Source organism: Phycodurus eques, chromosome 2 (genome assembly GCF_024500275.1).
Source record: "Phycodurus eques isolate BA_2022a chromosome 2, UOR_Pequ_1.1, whole genome shotgun sequence".
NCBI lineage: Eukaryota > Metazoa > Chordata > Actinopteri > Syngnathiformes > Syngnathidae > Phycodurus > Phycodurus eques.
This window is the reverse complement of record NC_084526.1, coordinates 16,198,961-16,212,196: the sequence shown is the minus strand read 5'-3', so window position 1 is coordinate 16,212,196 and position 13,236 is coordinate 16,198,961. Positions and strand designations below refer to the sequence as shown.

The 13,236-nt window shown below is 41.9% G+C and overlaps 1 protein-coding gene across 1 annotated transcript in view; it reads right to left on the bottom strand.

Annotated features, from left to right (window-relative positions):
- The window catches only part of nptnb (neuroplastin b), a 48,866-nt gene extending 41,720 nt beyond the window's left edge, over nt 1-7,146 (bottom strand). The window contains exon 1 of the mRNA XM_061668657.1: nt 6,280-7,146. Within this exon, the coding sequence (XP_061524641.1) occupies nt 6,280-6,355 (76 nt within the window). The 5' untranslated portion in view covers nt 6,356-7,146. The remainder of the gene's footprint in view (nt 1-6,279) is intronic.
- Between the last annotated feature and the right edge of the window lie 6,090 nt (nt 7,147-13,236).

Sequence of the window (13,236 nt, the reverse complement as noted above, 5' to 3'; positions counted from 1 at the left end):
TGCCTTGAGATACGTGAGACCCGACCAGAGTTTTCCGAGTTATGGACGGTCATTCGGGCGATTATTATTATTTTTTTCTGTTTTGTTTTCTTTGCTTTGACTTGCAAGTACAAACTTGAGATATGAGCACTGTCTGGTGGCAGTGAACTCAATTCGACTCACTTTACAATAACAACAGTTTGGCAAATATTGAACAATTACCGTAATCAAAAAAAGAGCCTTCAAGCTGTTTAATGCAACTCCCAGTTGAAGTTTACCTTCACACAAAACATAAAAGAAAGAGAATTACTCGTTGTGTATTTTTTATTTTTCTTTAAAAAGAACTTTCCTCGTGGGAAGTATGCTTAGGTTAATGCTAACAAACAATGCTAAAACACCATTGACATGCCAACGATTAGCATCGATACTTGCGGCTTTAGAAGCAACGCATATTTAAACCTAAACGGTGGCGCAACAGATTTAGACAAATAATATAATAATACTTACAGGCATATATTCTTTATCGCCTATGAAAAATGACTAATATTACACTATCTTACTCTGTAACTTACACTAGTAGTACAAGTCTATTCTTCTTTTGTGTCGGCATGATTGTTCAGTATTGTACTTCCTCCCAGTGGACAAGGTGGGATCACCAAAACAAACAGCACAATGAATTGTATCGCAGCATCAAAACATTATGCACCAACTGCTTAATTCTTTACTGTTAGACTACTCTTATGTTTTTATAAAGTACAATATTATAGTGTGATAGTTTTCTTCATTTAAAAACACACACAAACATTCTTTTTGGGTGGGAGGCTGGGACACATTAATAGCCTGTCCATTCCTTTCAATGGGGAAATGGTCACGGAATGAATTAAACACATATCTCAAGGCACCACTTTATTAATATATGGCCACTTACATGTATAAACATTTTTAGGGGTGGTGTCAATTACTCATGCATTTCACTTTTTCCCGAGGAAGGGCTCGGTCCCTATCTTTTACGTTTACTTTATTACATGTAGAACTTAGCATTAGCAGCAACCTATATGGTCACTCTCTTAGTATTTATTTTTTTTGTTCTCTGTATAGCATTGTTTTCCCGGCCTTCGTTGCTGGTAGTGGCATCACATGTCTTGGCGAGGCGGCTGCAGCTGTGCACAAGGAGGCCATCCATTAAGCGTTAATGGATTCACTTTCACAAAAGGACCTTAAACCTACGCTGCCATGTCGTGGCGGTAAAAATAGAAACAGGGCAGAAAGGCCGGGTGGAGGGCACGGGGGGAACACTATTTGCACTCATATCTGTCGTAGGAACTCGGCCGCCTACTTTTCCCCAGATGAACGTGAGGAGGAAAAGAGCCACGGATTCCCCTTGCGCTCCACTCCCCCCGCTCCTCTGATGCACTTATAATTATTAGTCTCCGTGCGTCACAACCTGAAGGCAGTAATATCACAGGAAAATGTAATATTACATAAGAACCCATACAAGTTTGGTCCCTAATCTGGACCGTGTCAGAGAATTTAACTGCTTTTGGATGCACACACGAAAAAAACAGCTGACCTGTACTGTATCATTGAGTGAATTTCCCTAAAATAACATGCCCCCCACACTCCCCATCCCCACACATACACACACACGCACACATATTTCTTTGGCCACTATCTCAACCATTGGACAACCCTCTCGTCAGATACAGTATGTCCTGACCAACAATAAACAGGATTATGGGATATAAGATTTTCCAGATAGCCAAGATCAGAAAAGGCCTCACGTCACTCTCCAAGCACCACACAGACCCCGAAAAAAGAGCAAAGAACAGAACAGCTGTTCCATAATCCACTCGTATACACGTTTAACGTTATCATACTATTTTCTATAATGCTTTTTTTTTTTTTTTAAATGGGTCAAATTAAAACGCCTTTACACTAGGACAGTGCAGGTTTGCAACCATCCTTCTCATCTCACCCTCAAGTTGGACCATATATTAACCCACAGAAAAGAAGATGTGGGGTATTAAGCATTATATTTAAGTATGCACAGTAATTCTCTTCCCTGCGCTTGTTTTTTGTTTTGTTTTTTTTCCATGAGGATTACTTCTTCCTCATCACTCAGATGTAAATAAATGAGTTATCATTTAGGGGCCAAAAAGTTAGAGCTACGCAAGAAATGAGGGGCTATTTACACAAGATCCGTCTCAAAGTGGCAATTTGCCATAAAGAAACAGGATTCTCTTATAACAGTGTTTTTGGAGCCTAAAATATTTGAAATGGGTCTCGAAGTGTAAATTAGCGATAAAGCAAATCAATAAAGTTAGCCTTCTCATTTGTGTTTAAATTTGAAACATTCGAAAACTGGTCTCACGGTTGAAGTTAGTGACGTTTCCACAACAAGTTTCTGGAGCCTAAAAAGGAAAATCAGTTAATTCATTCATTCTCTCTTCCGTACCGCTTATCCTCACTTGGGTCGCGGGCGTGCTGGAGCCTATCCCAGCTGACTCTGGGCGTGAGGCAGGGTACACCCTGAACTGGTGACCAGCCAATTGCAGGGCACAGATAAACAAACAACCATTCGCACCTATGGACAATTTAGTGTTTTGAATTAGCCTACCGTGCATGTTTTTGGGATGTGGGAGGAAACCGGAGTACCCGGAGAAAACCCACTCCGGCACGGGGAGAACATGCAAACCCCACACACGTGAGGCCGGATTTAAACCGGGGTCGTCAGAACTATAAGGCAGATGTGCTAACCAGTCGTCCACCGTGCCGCCGATGTTTCTCAATGTTGTAGCAAAATAGAGCTGCTGTTCTCATTTTGTTACCCAGACAACGCCATTTTCGGACTTTAAGACGAACATTTGAAAATGAGTCACAAATTTGCAGGGAGAGCAAACGTAACATTACCGTTCTTGTTTTGTTTGCATCACAACAGTGTTTTTGTTCCCTTAAAATGGCAAACATCTGGAAATGTGACTCAGAGTCAATGTCAGCAATAGTTAAACAAAATAATATTGTTAAAAATTCCCGTTTTGTGAACACCACAACAGTGGTTTTGTTGACTAAAAGTGTAAAATATTTGAAAATTAGTTACAGTGCGGAAATTAGCGCAAAACGACAACATTACTGTACATTTTGTTGACATGACAACAATCTCTTTGTTGCCTAAAGCGGGAAACATTTGTATATTTTTCTCAAAGTCAGATTGAGTAAAAAAATGAAACAAAAAAAATAGCGTTACAGTTCTCGGACAACTGCAATTTTGCAAAATCTAAACCCGAACATTTGAAAACAGGTCTCAGAGTCTAAGTTAGGAATGACGAAACAAAACAATAAAGTTACGGTTTCCAACACTGCTTTTTGAAGACTAAAAAGTAAACATTCGAAAACGTGTCTCAAAGTCGAAGTTAGTCATAAAAAAAAAAACATAAACTTCAGTTCCTGTTCTCAGCCAACAGTGGTTTTTGCAGCCTATGCACAAAATTAAACAAAATGGCTCTCAGCGTTGCAGTGGTACTTCTTTGCTTGTGTCCAGCATAGCCACATTAGAGACTTTGACAACAAGTATTGTGTTTTGTTTTTTTTAACCTTGTAGCAAACGTACCCAATATTGTATCAAGATACACCTAAACCACATTTTTTGGCATACGGTCAGCGAATCGCGTTAGCCCGCTTAATAAATATTTATACTGTATGGTGCCTTGACTTACAAGTGGCCCAACTTCCGAGTTTTTTTTTAGATACAACCTGTTGTTTGGTTGATTCTTGTTTTGTTTTTTTCTTTCTTTTTTTTTTTTTTTGCTTTGTGTTCCAAGCCAAAATGTTTGTTATGAGTGGAGGTTGAAGGACTTCAGAGTTTTCTTAGTCAACGTTAAGGTGATGTTGTCTCTGTTTTCATTGTCACAGGAGAATGTTTGGTGAATTTGCTGATAGCTGACGTGAGGATTTAAGGTTGTTCGTCAGCTAGTTTTAGCAAGTGCCTTTTCAGATGGGTGTCCGTTCATTATATTTTATGATATAATAAATGCTACCAATATCCATCCATCCATCCATTTTCTGAGGCGCTTCTCCTCACAAGGGTCGCAGGCGTGCTGGAGCCTATCCCAGCTATCATCGGGCGGGAGGCGGGGTACACCCGGTTGCCAGCCAATCGGAGGGCACTCATAAACAAACAACCACATTCACACCTACGGGCAATTTAGAGTCTCCAATTAATGCATGTTTTTGGGATGTGGGAGTAAAACCAGAGTGCCCGGAGAAAACCCACACAGGCACAGTGAGAACATGCAAACCACACACTGGCGGGGCCGGGGATTGAACCCGGGTCCTAAGAACTGACGCAGACGCTCTAACCAGTCGATTACCGTGCCGCTTGCTACTGATATAATTCGTATAAAAATATTTCCACATACTTGCTAGCACTGCTAGTGTTCCGCACTGACCGGCCACCTGTTTATTTCAGCAAGAGGTTTGTCTTGTTAATGCCAAAACACGTGATTGGCTAAATCGACTTCAAGCTACAACCGGGTGGTAAAGTCAACTCGTCCTTGAAACCCCTGGTTAGGAGTGAGCTTCAGATACGCTGCAGCTTTAGTGAAAAAACAATGCAGATGCACTTTCAGAATATTGCTGAATGGGACAAACAAATACGAAATGAGAACACACACAAGGATCATGGCGCAGATGCTAACACTGACTGCGGGTCCGGACGTCACTGGCTAGTCCACGCCCCTTAAAGGCACACATCAACACACATATGTACTATAGTGTGATACGATAGGGAAGAGACGATCCGCAAAGAGCGAAAATCCATGAATAATTGACGCCCCACTAAAGGGGTTTGTAATTGCCAATAGATGTCACAAGATGGTGGCAAAGCAATTAAAACGAAGACTGGTATTACATTTGGATTGAGTTACTGTATTTACAGTGATCTGTCACGACACAAAGAATAATCAGCAAAGCATCAACACCATGCACCTAGCATGTAGACAATCATGAATCCACGGTACATAAACAAGTGTATTAAGAAGTTAAAATATTCGACACAAACAAACCACTTTTACACAAGGTTCATGAAAATTAGCCTAGATAACATACTACTTCAAACTAACAGGATGTCACACATGGGCAAACAAATATGTGCCCGAGTCCTTTGCACAAACGATATAAGTAATTAAATTCCCCTTTTGGCATTTGCACACAATAATAAATGTTGGCAAAGTAGAGTACACTGGTTAGGTACATTCATCGTGAGAGAAGCTAAATATTGCTTTCACTTTCACCGTGACTTTGCACAAGGTCCATTCCAGGACTACCAACAAAACAGGGCATCTCAAACAGATGAAAAACACCCTTATTTATTTAACCTAACAACAACAACAACAATATTTCACAAGATAGTGCCAAAGTAATACTTTTATTGCTTTTGTATGAGTAGAAAAACAGCAAATAGGTGAGTTTTTCAGCAAATAACGCAGGATAGGTTGAAAAAAATAAGAATCTGCAAATAGGCGAATTCACAAATGCTGATCCGCAAATATGTGGGAGTTCACTTGACTTTCTAAAACAAATTTATGTCATTACATTCCCTTCTATTTTTCACGATGTTTAATGTTGATATTTAACAATACAGTGATATTTCCTTTATTTTCAGCATGTAACAAAAAATAAATTGTGGTGATTTGTGGAGTGCTGGAACACATTAATGGATCAATGGATCATTTCAATTCATTTCAATTTGGAAGATTTATTCGCCGTACGGGTAAAATGAGTTACGAGCTTGGTCACTGAGCGAATGAAACTCCTAAATCAAGGCATCACTATTAATAACTTCAACTCAACACAAAAGAAGTCGGGCATAAAGGAAATGTTTGTAGCTGCTCGGTCGGGTCTGAAACGAGGGCCCGGCGGTATTTCAAGTGCAGCAACAAACTGGGCGAGTCTTGAGGGTAGTCAGGGTGGGTTGGGTGTCAAAACGAACCTCAGTGGGAACTATTTGTAAAAGCCCAACAAATACGAAAGACAAACTGATGTGGTCTTCGGATTTAGATAAAGACCGTTTCGTAAAGCCACCAAATGCTTTGAGAGCCCCTGCATATAAGTCAGAAAAGTCATTTCTCAGCATCGACTCAATTGAAGCCTGCTCTGCATCTTAGGGTGTAAGTGCAGTGGAGTGGAGTACAAATCCTCTTAAAGTCACTTTGTCCCCGCTATTATTCTAGTGTGTTTGCATCAATCACGCCACCGGTCACATCTGCTTTTTTTTTTTTTTTTTTCCCTTCTTCTTCTACTTACCGTTTTGAGCAGTCACTAAGGGCGGCATCAAGTTGCCCAGAAGGACCAGGACCAGCATCACTGCACCAGGACGCATCCCGTCGTAGTCTCACTCCGACAAAAACAAAAATAATAATAATAAACTAAAATATATGCAAAGGGGACGGGTCAGGGAAACGGATGATGATCTTGTGTCGATCACAAGCTCGACTAATGATAATAATAATAATAATGATGGTGGTGGTGCAGGTGAAGAGACGCGCGCAGCATGGCAGCAGATTCCTCGATTTGATGTCGAAGGAAAGAGGGGGGGGGGGGGGGGGGAATAAAATAAAACAGCCGATGGGTGGTTCCCTTGGAGGGGAAAAAAGGGGGCGATGGATGGTGTGGAAGCGGCCGGCGGCTCTCGGCGGCGGAGAAGCCTCGTTGGATTGCAGAGGAGGATGAACAGAGGGAGGGAGGGTGACACAGAGCTTGCACACAGCGTAGTTAGGAAGATTCAAAGATGCGCACGCTGATGCGCATTGGTCTCTGGCCAGTCCTGAGGCCTTGAAAGCGGCGCCTAATTACGTACGGTTACGACGATTCCGATACCAAGTACGTGGTGTATTTTCCTCCTCCTCCATCATCTTCATGTTATATTTGGGAGGAAGTGCGCGCTCGCGGCCACGTGACTTCCTCTACTTATAGCTCCATTCTGTCTCGTGCAATTTTAATGCTGCACTTCTGTCGACAGAGATGATGAGGCGCTCGCTCCCTTCCCAATATGCTGCCTGAATAAAAATAATAATTCTATGAGATGGAAACGCGAGGTTATTTTTAAAAAATACATATGAATTCATATATTCATGCCATCGCTAAAGGTCTTCTTTCATGGCTGCGCGTGCAAGCATATCCCCTTGAAAAGTTAAACATGGCCTCCCCCCTGTTTAATCCCCTCTCGTCTTGCCCTTGTTCAATTTGCGCTGCTGCAAGTGCGACCTCATGCGGACCATTTGGTGAAGTGGCCACAGAAAGGACGTCGCTCAAGTCTGCTGGAGGAAAGCTGGGATTTGGGACTGTGCATGAAGGTACTGCCTGACTTCAGATAAAATAGATACAGTAACTGTAGGTAGGGGGAAAACATTGCTTTAGTTCAGGAACCATGCTTCGGTTTGCTAATATGTCACAGCATCCATGCTCTCGAAAGCAAAAAAAAAAAAAAAAAAAGGAAATTAGCCCTCTGTATGGCTCTCAAGAAAGTGAACAGTGCAAGTGATAGTGCTACTGGGAATCCAAATTGTAATACTGCTGAGAGGGAAAAAAAGAATCAAATAATAGCTCAAGTAAAACATGAGAATGGTGTTTGTGTTTCTGATCTCGCCACGCAGTTTAGTTTGGTGTAATCTACCGTCCGTACTGTTGTCAAAAACAAATGGACAATAAAGGCTGCTCGTGTGGCTGAAGGAGTGACTGTTTAATGAATTAAAGGCCTCGAATTATAGAAGAGGTAGGAAAAGTATTGTGTGGATAAATGAAAAAGCTTGCTTAGTGTTAGTGAGGCTATACACTATATGAGTAAGCTGAGGTACGAACATTCCGGATTCATTTGAATAGAAATACGCACCACACTTTTCAGATTATAGTCGCGTAAAACCGTATATCCGTTTCATTCCACTTCGCAACTATGTGCAGCGCAGCACAACAACGCGGCGAACAGCATGTCGCCACGGCAACAGCATGAGACAGTATGAAAAGCTTTTTATAACTTTTCATCTTCAATATGTTTAGATGAGACAGCCAAAGTTTTGAAGTCGATCGGATCAAATTTGTACAAATATGAAGGTTGTAAAGGGGAAAAATAGGTAGGAATTTGAAAATGAATGAAAAATGGTCAACTTCCTATTGAGTTTAGGGTATGGCACCAAGTAGTGCTGCACGATTATGGCCAAAATAATAATCACGGTTATTTTGATCAATATTGTAAACACTATTATTCCTCATGTAAGGGAAAAATTCCTCATGTAAGGGAAAATATTCTTTAAATAAGACAAAATCAGAATCATCTTTATTTGCCAAGTACCTGTATGTCAAAAACACACAAGGAATTTGTCTCCGGTAGTTGGCGCCGCTCCAGTACGGCAACAGACAGCCATGTGACAGAAATACTTAAGAGACATAAAAATGAAAAAGAAAAGAAAAAGAAAACACCGTACGGAGAGTCACTGAGCAATGGAAGGTTACCAGTAATGTGGTAATGCTGATAGAATTTTTTTTTTGACAATTGTGGAAATGATGCATAGTCCTCTAGAAATTTAGAGCAGTTTAAATGACTGTTTGAGTGATAATCTGTTACATTGACCATTGTGCAAATGGCACAAAATGGCACAAAGAACTTTAAGCAGTTTAAAGTGACTAGTAGTGCAATAGTCGGGAACAGTGTCAATTGTGCAAATGGTACAGATACTACTCAAGAACATGAGTGGCCAGTATTGGTCAACAACAGATATGCAAATAGTGAAGAGTGGCGAGAGTACTACAGTGAGTGCACAAAAAAAATTATAATTGGCCTGACAGAGATGTGACAACAATCTTAAGACAAAATTGGCAGCATGTTACAATGAACTTGTAAGTTAACTGTTGAAGAAGTTAATGGCAAGAGGAAAGAAGCTGTTGGAATGTCTGCTGGTTTTAGTTTGCATTGTTCCATAGCGCCTACCTGAGAACAAAAGCTGATGACCAGGATGTGGAGAGTCCAAGAGGTCTCGACGGTTGACACAAGGCAGTTGGACAGCGTGAGGGGAAGCTGTGGCGAATGTTGAGAAGCTTGGCAGAGAGGAGTTCAGGGCTGATGGTGTTGAACGCAGAGCTGAAGTCCACGAACAGGATCCTCGCGTAGGTCCCCGCACCGTGTAGGTGTTCTAGGATCAAGCGCAGTCGCATGTTGACTGCGTCATCACAGAGATGTTTGCTCGGTAGGCAAGTCGTCAGCTAGTCCTTTATTGTTCTCTGCTTGGGGGGATGGTCACTTGTAGTTGGTTCGCGATTTGAATCCACGTCAGACTGATTTAGAGTCGTTCGCAGTAAACTGTTTTTCCTCCTTTTCTGCATAATTTCTCTTTGCAATGTTAATTTCTTTCATCGGCTGGTTTCTAGCGCGATTATACAGGGCCCCATCCCCACTTCGATATGCGTCCTCTTTAGCCTGGCGAAGTTGCTTAAGTTTGGCAGTGAACCACGGCTTGTTGTTGAACGTGCGAAATGTCTTTGTTGGTACTCGCACACCTTCTCAGAAACTGATATAGGATGTGACACTGTCCGGGTATTCATCTAGGCTGCCAGTTGCCACCGACTTTTCATTTGAAAATCCCCGTCGTCAATAAAGTGAATTGTCAAGGAAGGGCACGTCTCCGTTAGTCTGCTTGACCATTGGTCAGTCGTGCACGGTCACAAACTGCAAAGTTCTTGACAGTTGTGATTTCCCTCTCTATTTACTTTGGTGTTTTTTCATTGCAGTCAGGCAATAATGTAAAAACTTGGGCACTGTGTTTTTTTGCGGGAACAATTTGGAAAAAAGATGTTAGTCTGGTAAGTCTGTCTTGGTGACCTTTCACACTGCCGTAACAAAGCTGTAGTACTGAAATGACCCAGGGTGTCTGTGTGTGCAAGTGTAACTAATCCGGCTTTTGACTTCATGTACTGACATAACGCTGTGATTTAATAATTTGGCATTTGTCGTGGATATTTTCTTAGTAATAATGTAAGCATCCAAAAAACAATTCACCATTCAAACTACATTTTTTGGAACCCTGTCCATTACATCATAGAAGCATTTAAGAAGATGATTTCTCTTTAGATGGGGATAGGGGAACATGACACCCAGGCATATGTTTAATTAGCAGTGCTAGGATGAAGTAACATAATAAAGCCAATGATATTGTCAGATTGACGCTGCCAATTAGAAAGAAGGAACATTGAAGAGGGAAAAAAAGACTCAGGTTGCTCCCCTTCAATAGATTAACACTGCGTAACCACTAGGGTTGGGCATCGTTTGAATTTGAGCGATTCATTTCGATTGAGGTCCCAAACGATTCTCGATTCTGATTCTTTTAGGGGGCTGGATCAAAAAAGTTTGCATGGTTCAAATAAGGGGTGTCTAAATTATGAACATCCATTTTCTTAGCAGCCCGCAGCACAGACTAAAATGAACATTTGACTCAGGGTTTTTGATAACTAGTGTGTGTGTAAGTAACCCAATTGACTTAATATTCATTAATTAATCTTCCAGCTAAAAGTAACATTTAGCATTGTTAAAATAGTTATTTGTGACTGTTTTGTCACGTCAAATGGTTTATATGTGCAAGTTTTAACATGACTTCCTGTTTTAAGCATGTAGCATTTTATTTTGAAGGGTGCTTACTCAGCATTTTGGCACCAAAGCTAACCTGACACCGGTGAAAACGAAAGCAAAACGAGACGGCATGAAAAAGAGTCATGAATGGAACCAAATGCTCTGTAAAACCTTGATTCCTTTACCTACCCATCGATGGGGCAAGGTTACTGTTTGTGATACTGTGAGACAAATTTTATGTGAATTTTCATTTTGATGTGAAGTTGCCAGTTTGACCTTTGGTGAAGTTTTAGCTCAATGTTCAGATTGTAATGCGACTATGTTATTTGCAGTATGTTAAATTAATTTATATTTTATTTTTGTGTCTGTCATCAGCTCTTACGTTGGTTCGAAGACCAAGATGAACGCTAAACACCATCAGTGCAAGAGTGCAACCCACCGTTTAACTTGTTAGTTGCCTCAGTGTTGGCTTAGATGTATTTTATTGTTTCAAACTCACCCAGTTGACTTCAATGAAGTAGGCTGAGGCTCGGAGTGGGAGGGAGCACGTCAAACTTCTACACATCGCGAAAGCCTCCTTTGCACAATATAATCTTATTCCAAGTGTTACAGTGAGGCGACTGGTCATTTATTTTAACAAAGTTAAGACACACTTTTCTTCACCGCCGCCGTTGGCCACGGGGTCGGTGGACTGGAGGTATCGAAACTGGGAACCAAAACCTTTTAATTTGAACGATTACGGGAGAGCCGGAATGTTAGTCCGGGGTCCAATCGGTTCTCAATTCTCGATGCCCAACCTCAGTAACCACTACCCAGTAGCTCCATGATGGTTTAAACTTTCACTGGGCTTCTCATCCCCGGTGTGCTTTAATAACTGCTCTTGTCACAATGAGCTTTGAACATTGAATTAGCGTTGGTAATGGGAGGTGACAAATAATGTTTATTAAGTTCTCAGTGGCCAGAGACATTTAAAACGTTACCATGTAGCTGTTAAAGGTTATTTTCAAACACCCGCTGACTGTTTTATGGTACTCTTGCAGGTTACGATGGAAATAGATGAGAGAGCCCAAATAAAACAAAGATATCTATTGTTGCTGTTTTGTTTATTTTCTCCTGGAAATAAGACCAGTTGAGCAACAGCGGTCGCTGATCCGACCCTAATAATGTGGTCTGGGGCTAGAATGGATCACTGTAATTAAAATTTTCAAGCCGATGGTGAGTCAACTGCAATCTTCCTTACTTGAAGAGACTTAGCGCGATACTCCGACATGCGACCCCCCCCCCCCCCCGCCCCCCCACCCCCCTATCCTCGTTGTCTTTGTGCTCCGCTCTGTAGCCCTCCCTCCAGTTTGTTTAAAAAGTAACCCCACCTGAAACCTGGGCCCGGCCAATGAGCTGCGGAGATGTCAGCGCCTCCTTTGTTCGAAACCAATCAGAGTGGAAGTGCGGCATGTTGCCCGAGGGGGAGAACTTAGGGCTGCCTGCGTTAATCACGCATCACTTAGCCGTTGCCAATGTGTTCACGACGCGGGACCCTCTTTGGGGCTTTTCACGGCGACTCTCCTCATTTCTTGAGCCCGTCTAGTATGGAAAGTCGACAACAATGGCTTACCAGGCTGAAAGACGAACTTAGCAACAGTCCGCTGGTTTCCAACGTGGCGTTCGGCTTCATTCTCATGGGACTGGAGAAGCTGGTGGAGCTGGAGTTCGAGTGTCCGTGCAACCCAACGTGGAACGGCGTGTTTTCGTCCGCCTTCTTCATCATCCCGGCCGTCATGGCCTTCACCTTGATGCTCATCATCCAGGGGTGCCGCTGCGACGCGTGGTGCCACCGGAGCGTGTCGCTCTCCAGCGTGGTGCCCGCCGTCGTCTGGCTCATTTTGCTCTTCCTGGACGGACAGTACTTCGCCTGCGCTATGACAGACTGGGAGGGTAGGTTTGTGCTGGTGGACAGGGCGGCTCCGCAGAAGTGGTGCGAACCAATAAGTGACGGAGTTGTCCCCCAGCAAGAGCTCATGCTACGCTCGCAGCAGCTCTTTGTTTTCTCTCAGGTAAGTGGACCTCCTAAACTCCTTTCACTAGATTAAGTGAACTAGGTTAGACATTTACAAGAACAGGTGAGTCTTTAGATTTGACCCACGGTTATTTTGCACACCCTGTTCTAAGTAACAATCAAGAATTATACATTTGTGACCCCCAGGCAACTCTGTTTAGTTTAAGTGTATAAATCACTGCCCTGTTCGTCCGCAGACCTTGTATACTGCGTTCCGTGCGTGTTTGCTCTGAGAAATCTCTCCTCTTGTAAGGAATTAACTCAATGTTTATTACGGTAATATACAAACCCCCAATCAAAAGAAGCGGGAATGTTTTGTAAAATAAAAAAATAAAAAAAGAATACAATAATTGACAAACTCAACTGAAAAAAAATTCAACTGAATACACTACAAAGACAGGATATTTAAAGTTCAAATTGTTGAACATTATTGGTTGTTTTGCAAATATTCTCATTTTAAATTTGATGCCTGCAACACGTTCTCAAAAAGTTGAAACAGAGGCAATGCTCAAAAAACACCTGTTTGGAACATTCCACAGGTTAGCAGGTAAATTCGGATACAGGGGAATGTCATGACTGGGAATATAAGGAGCAT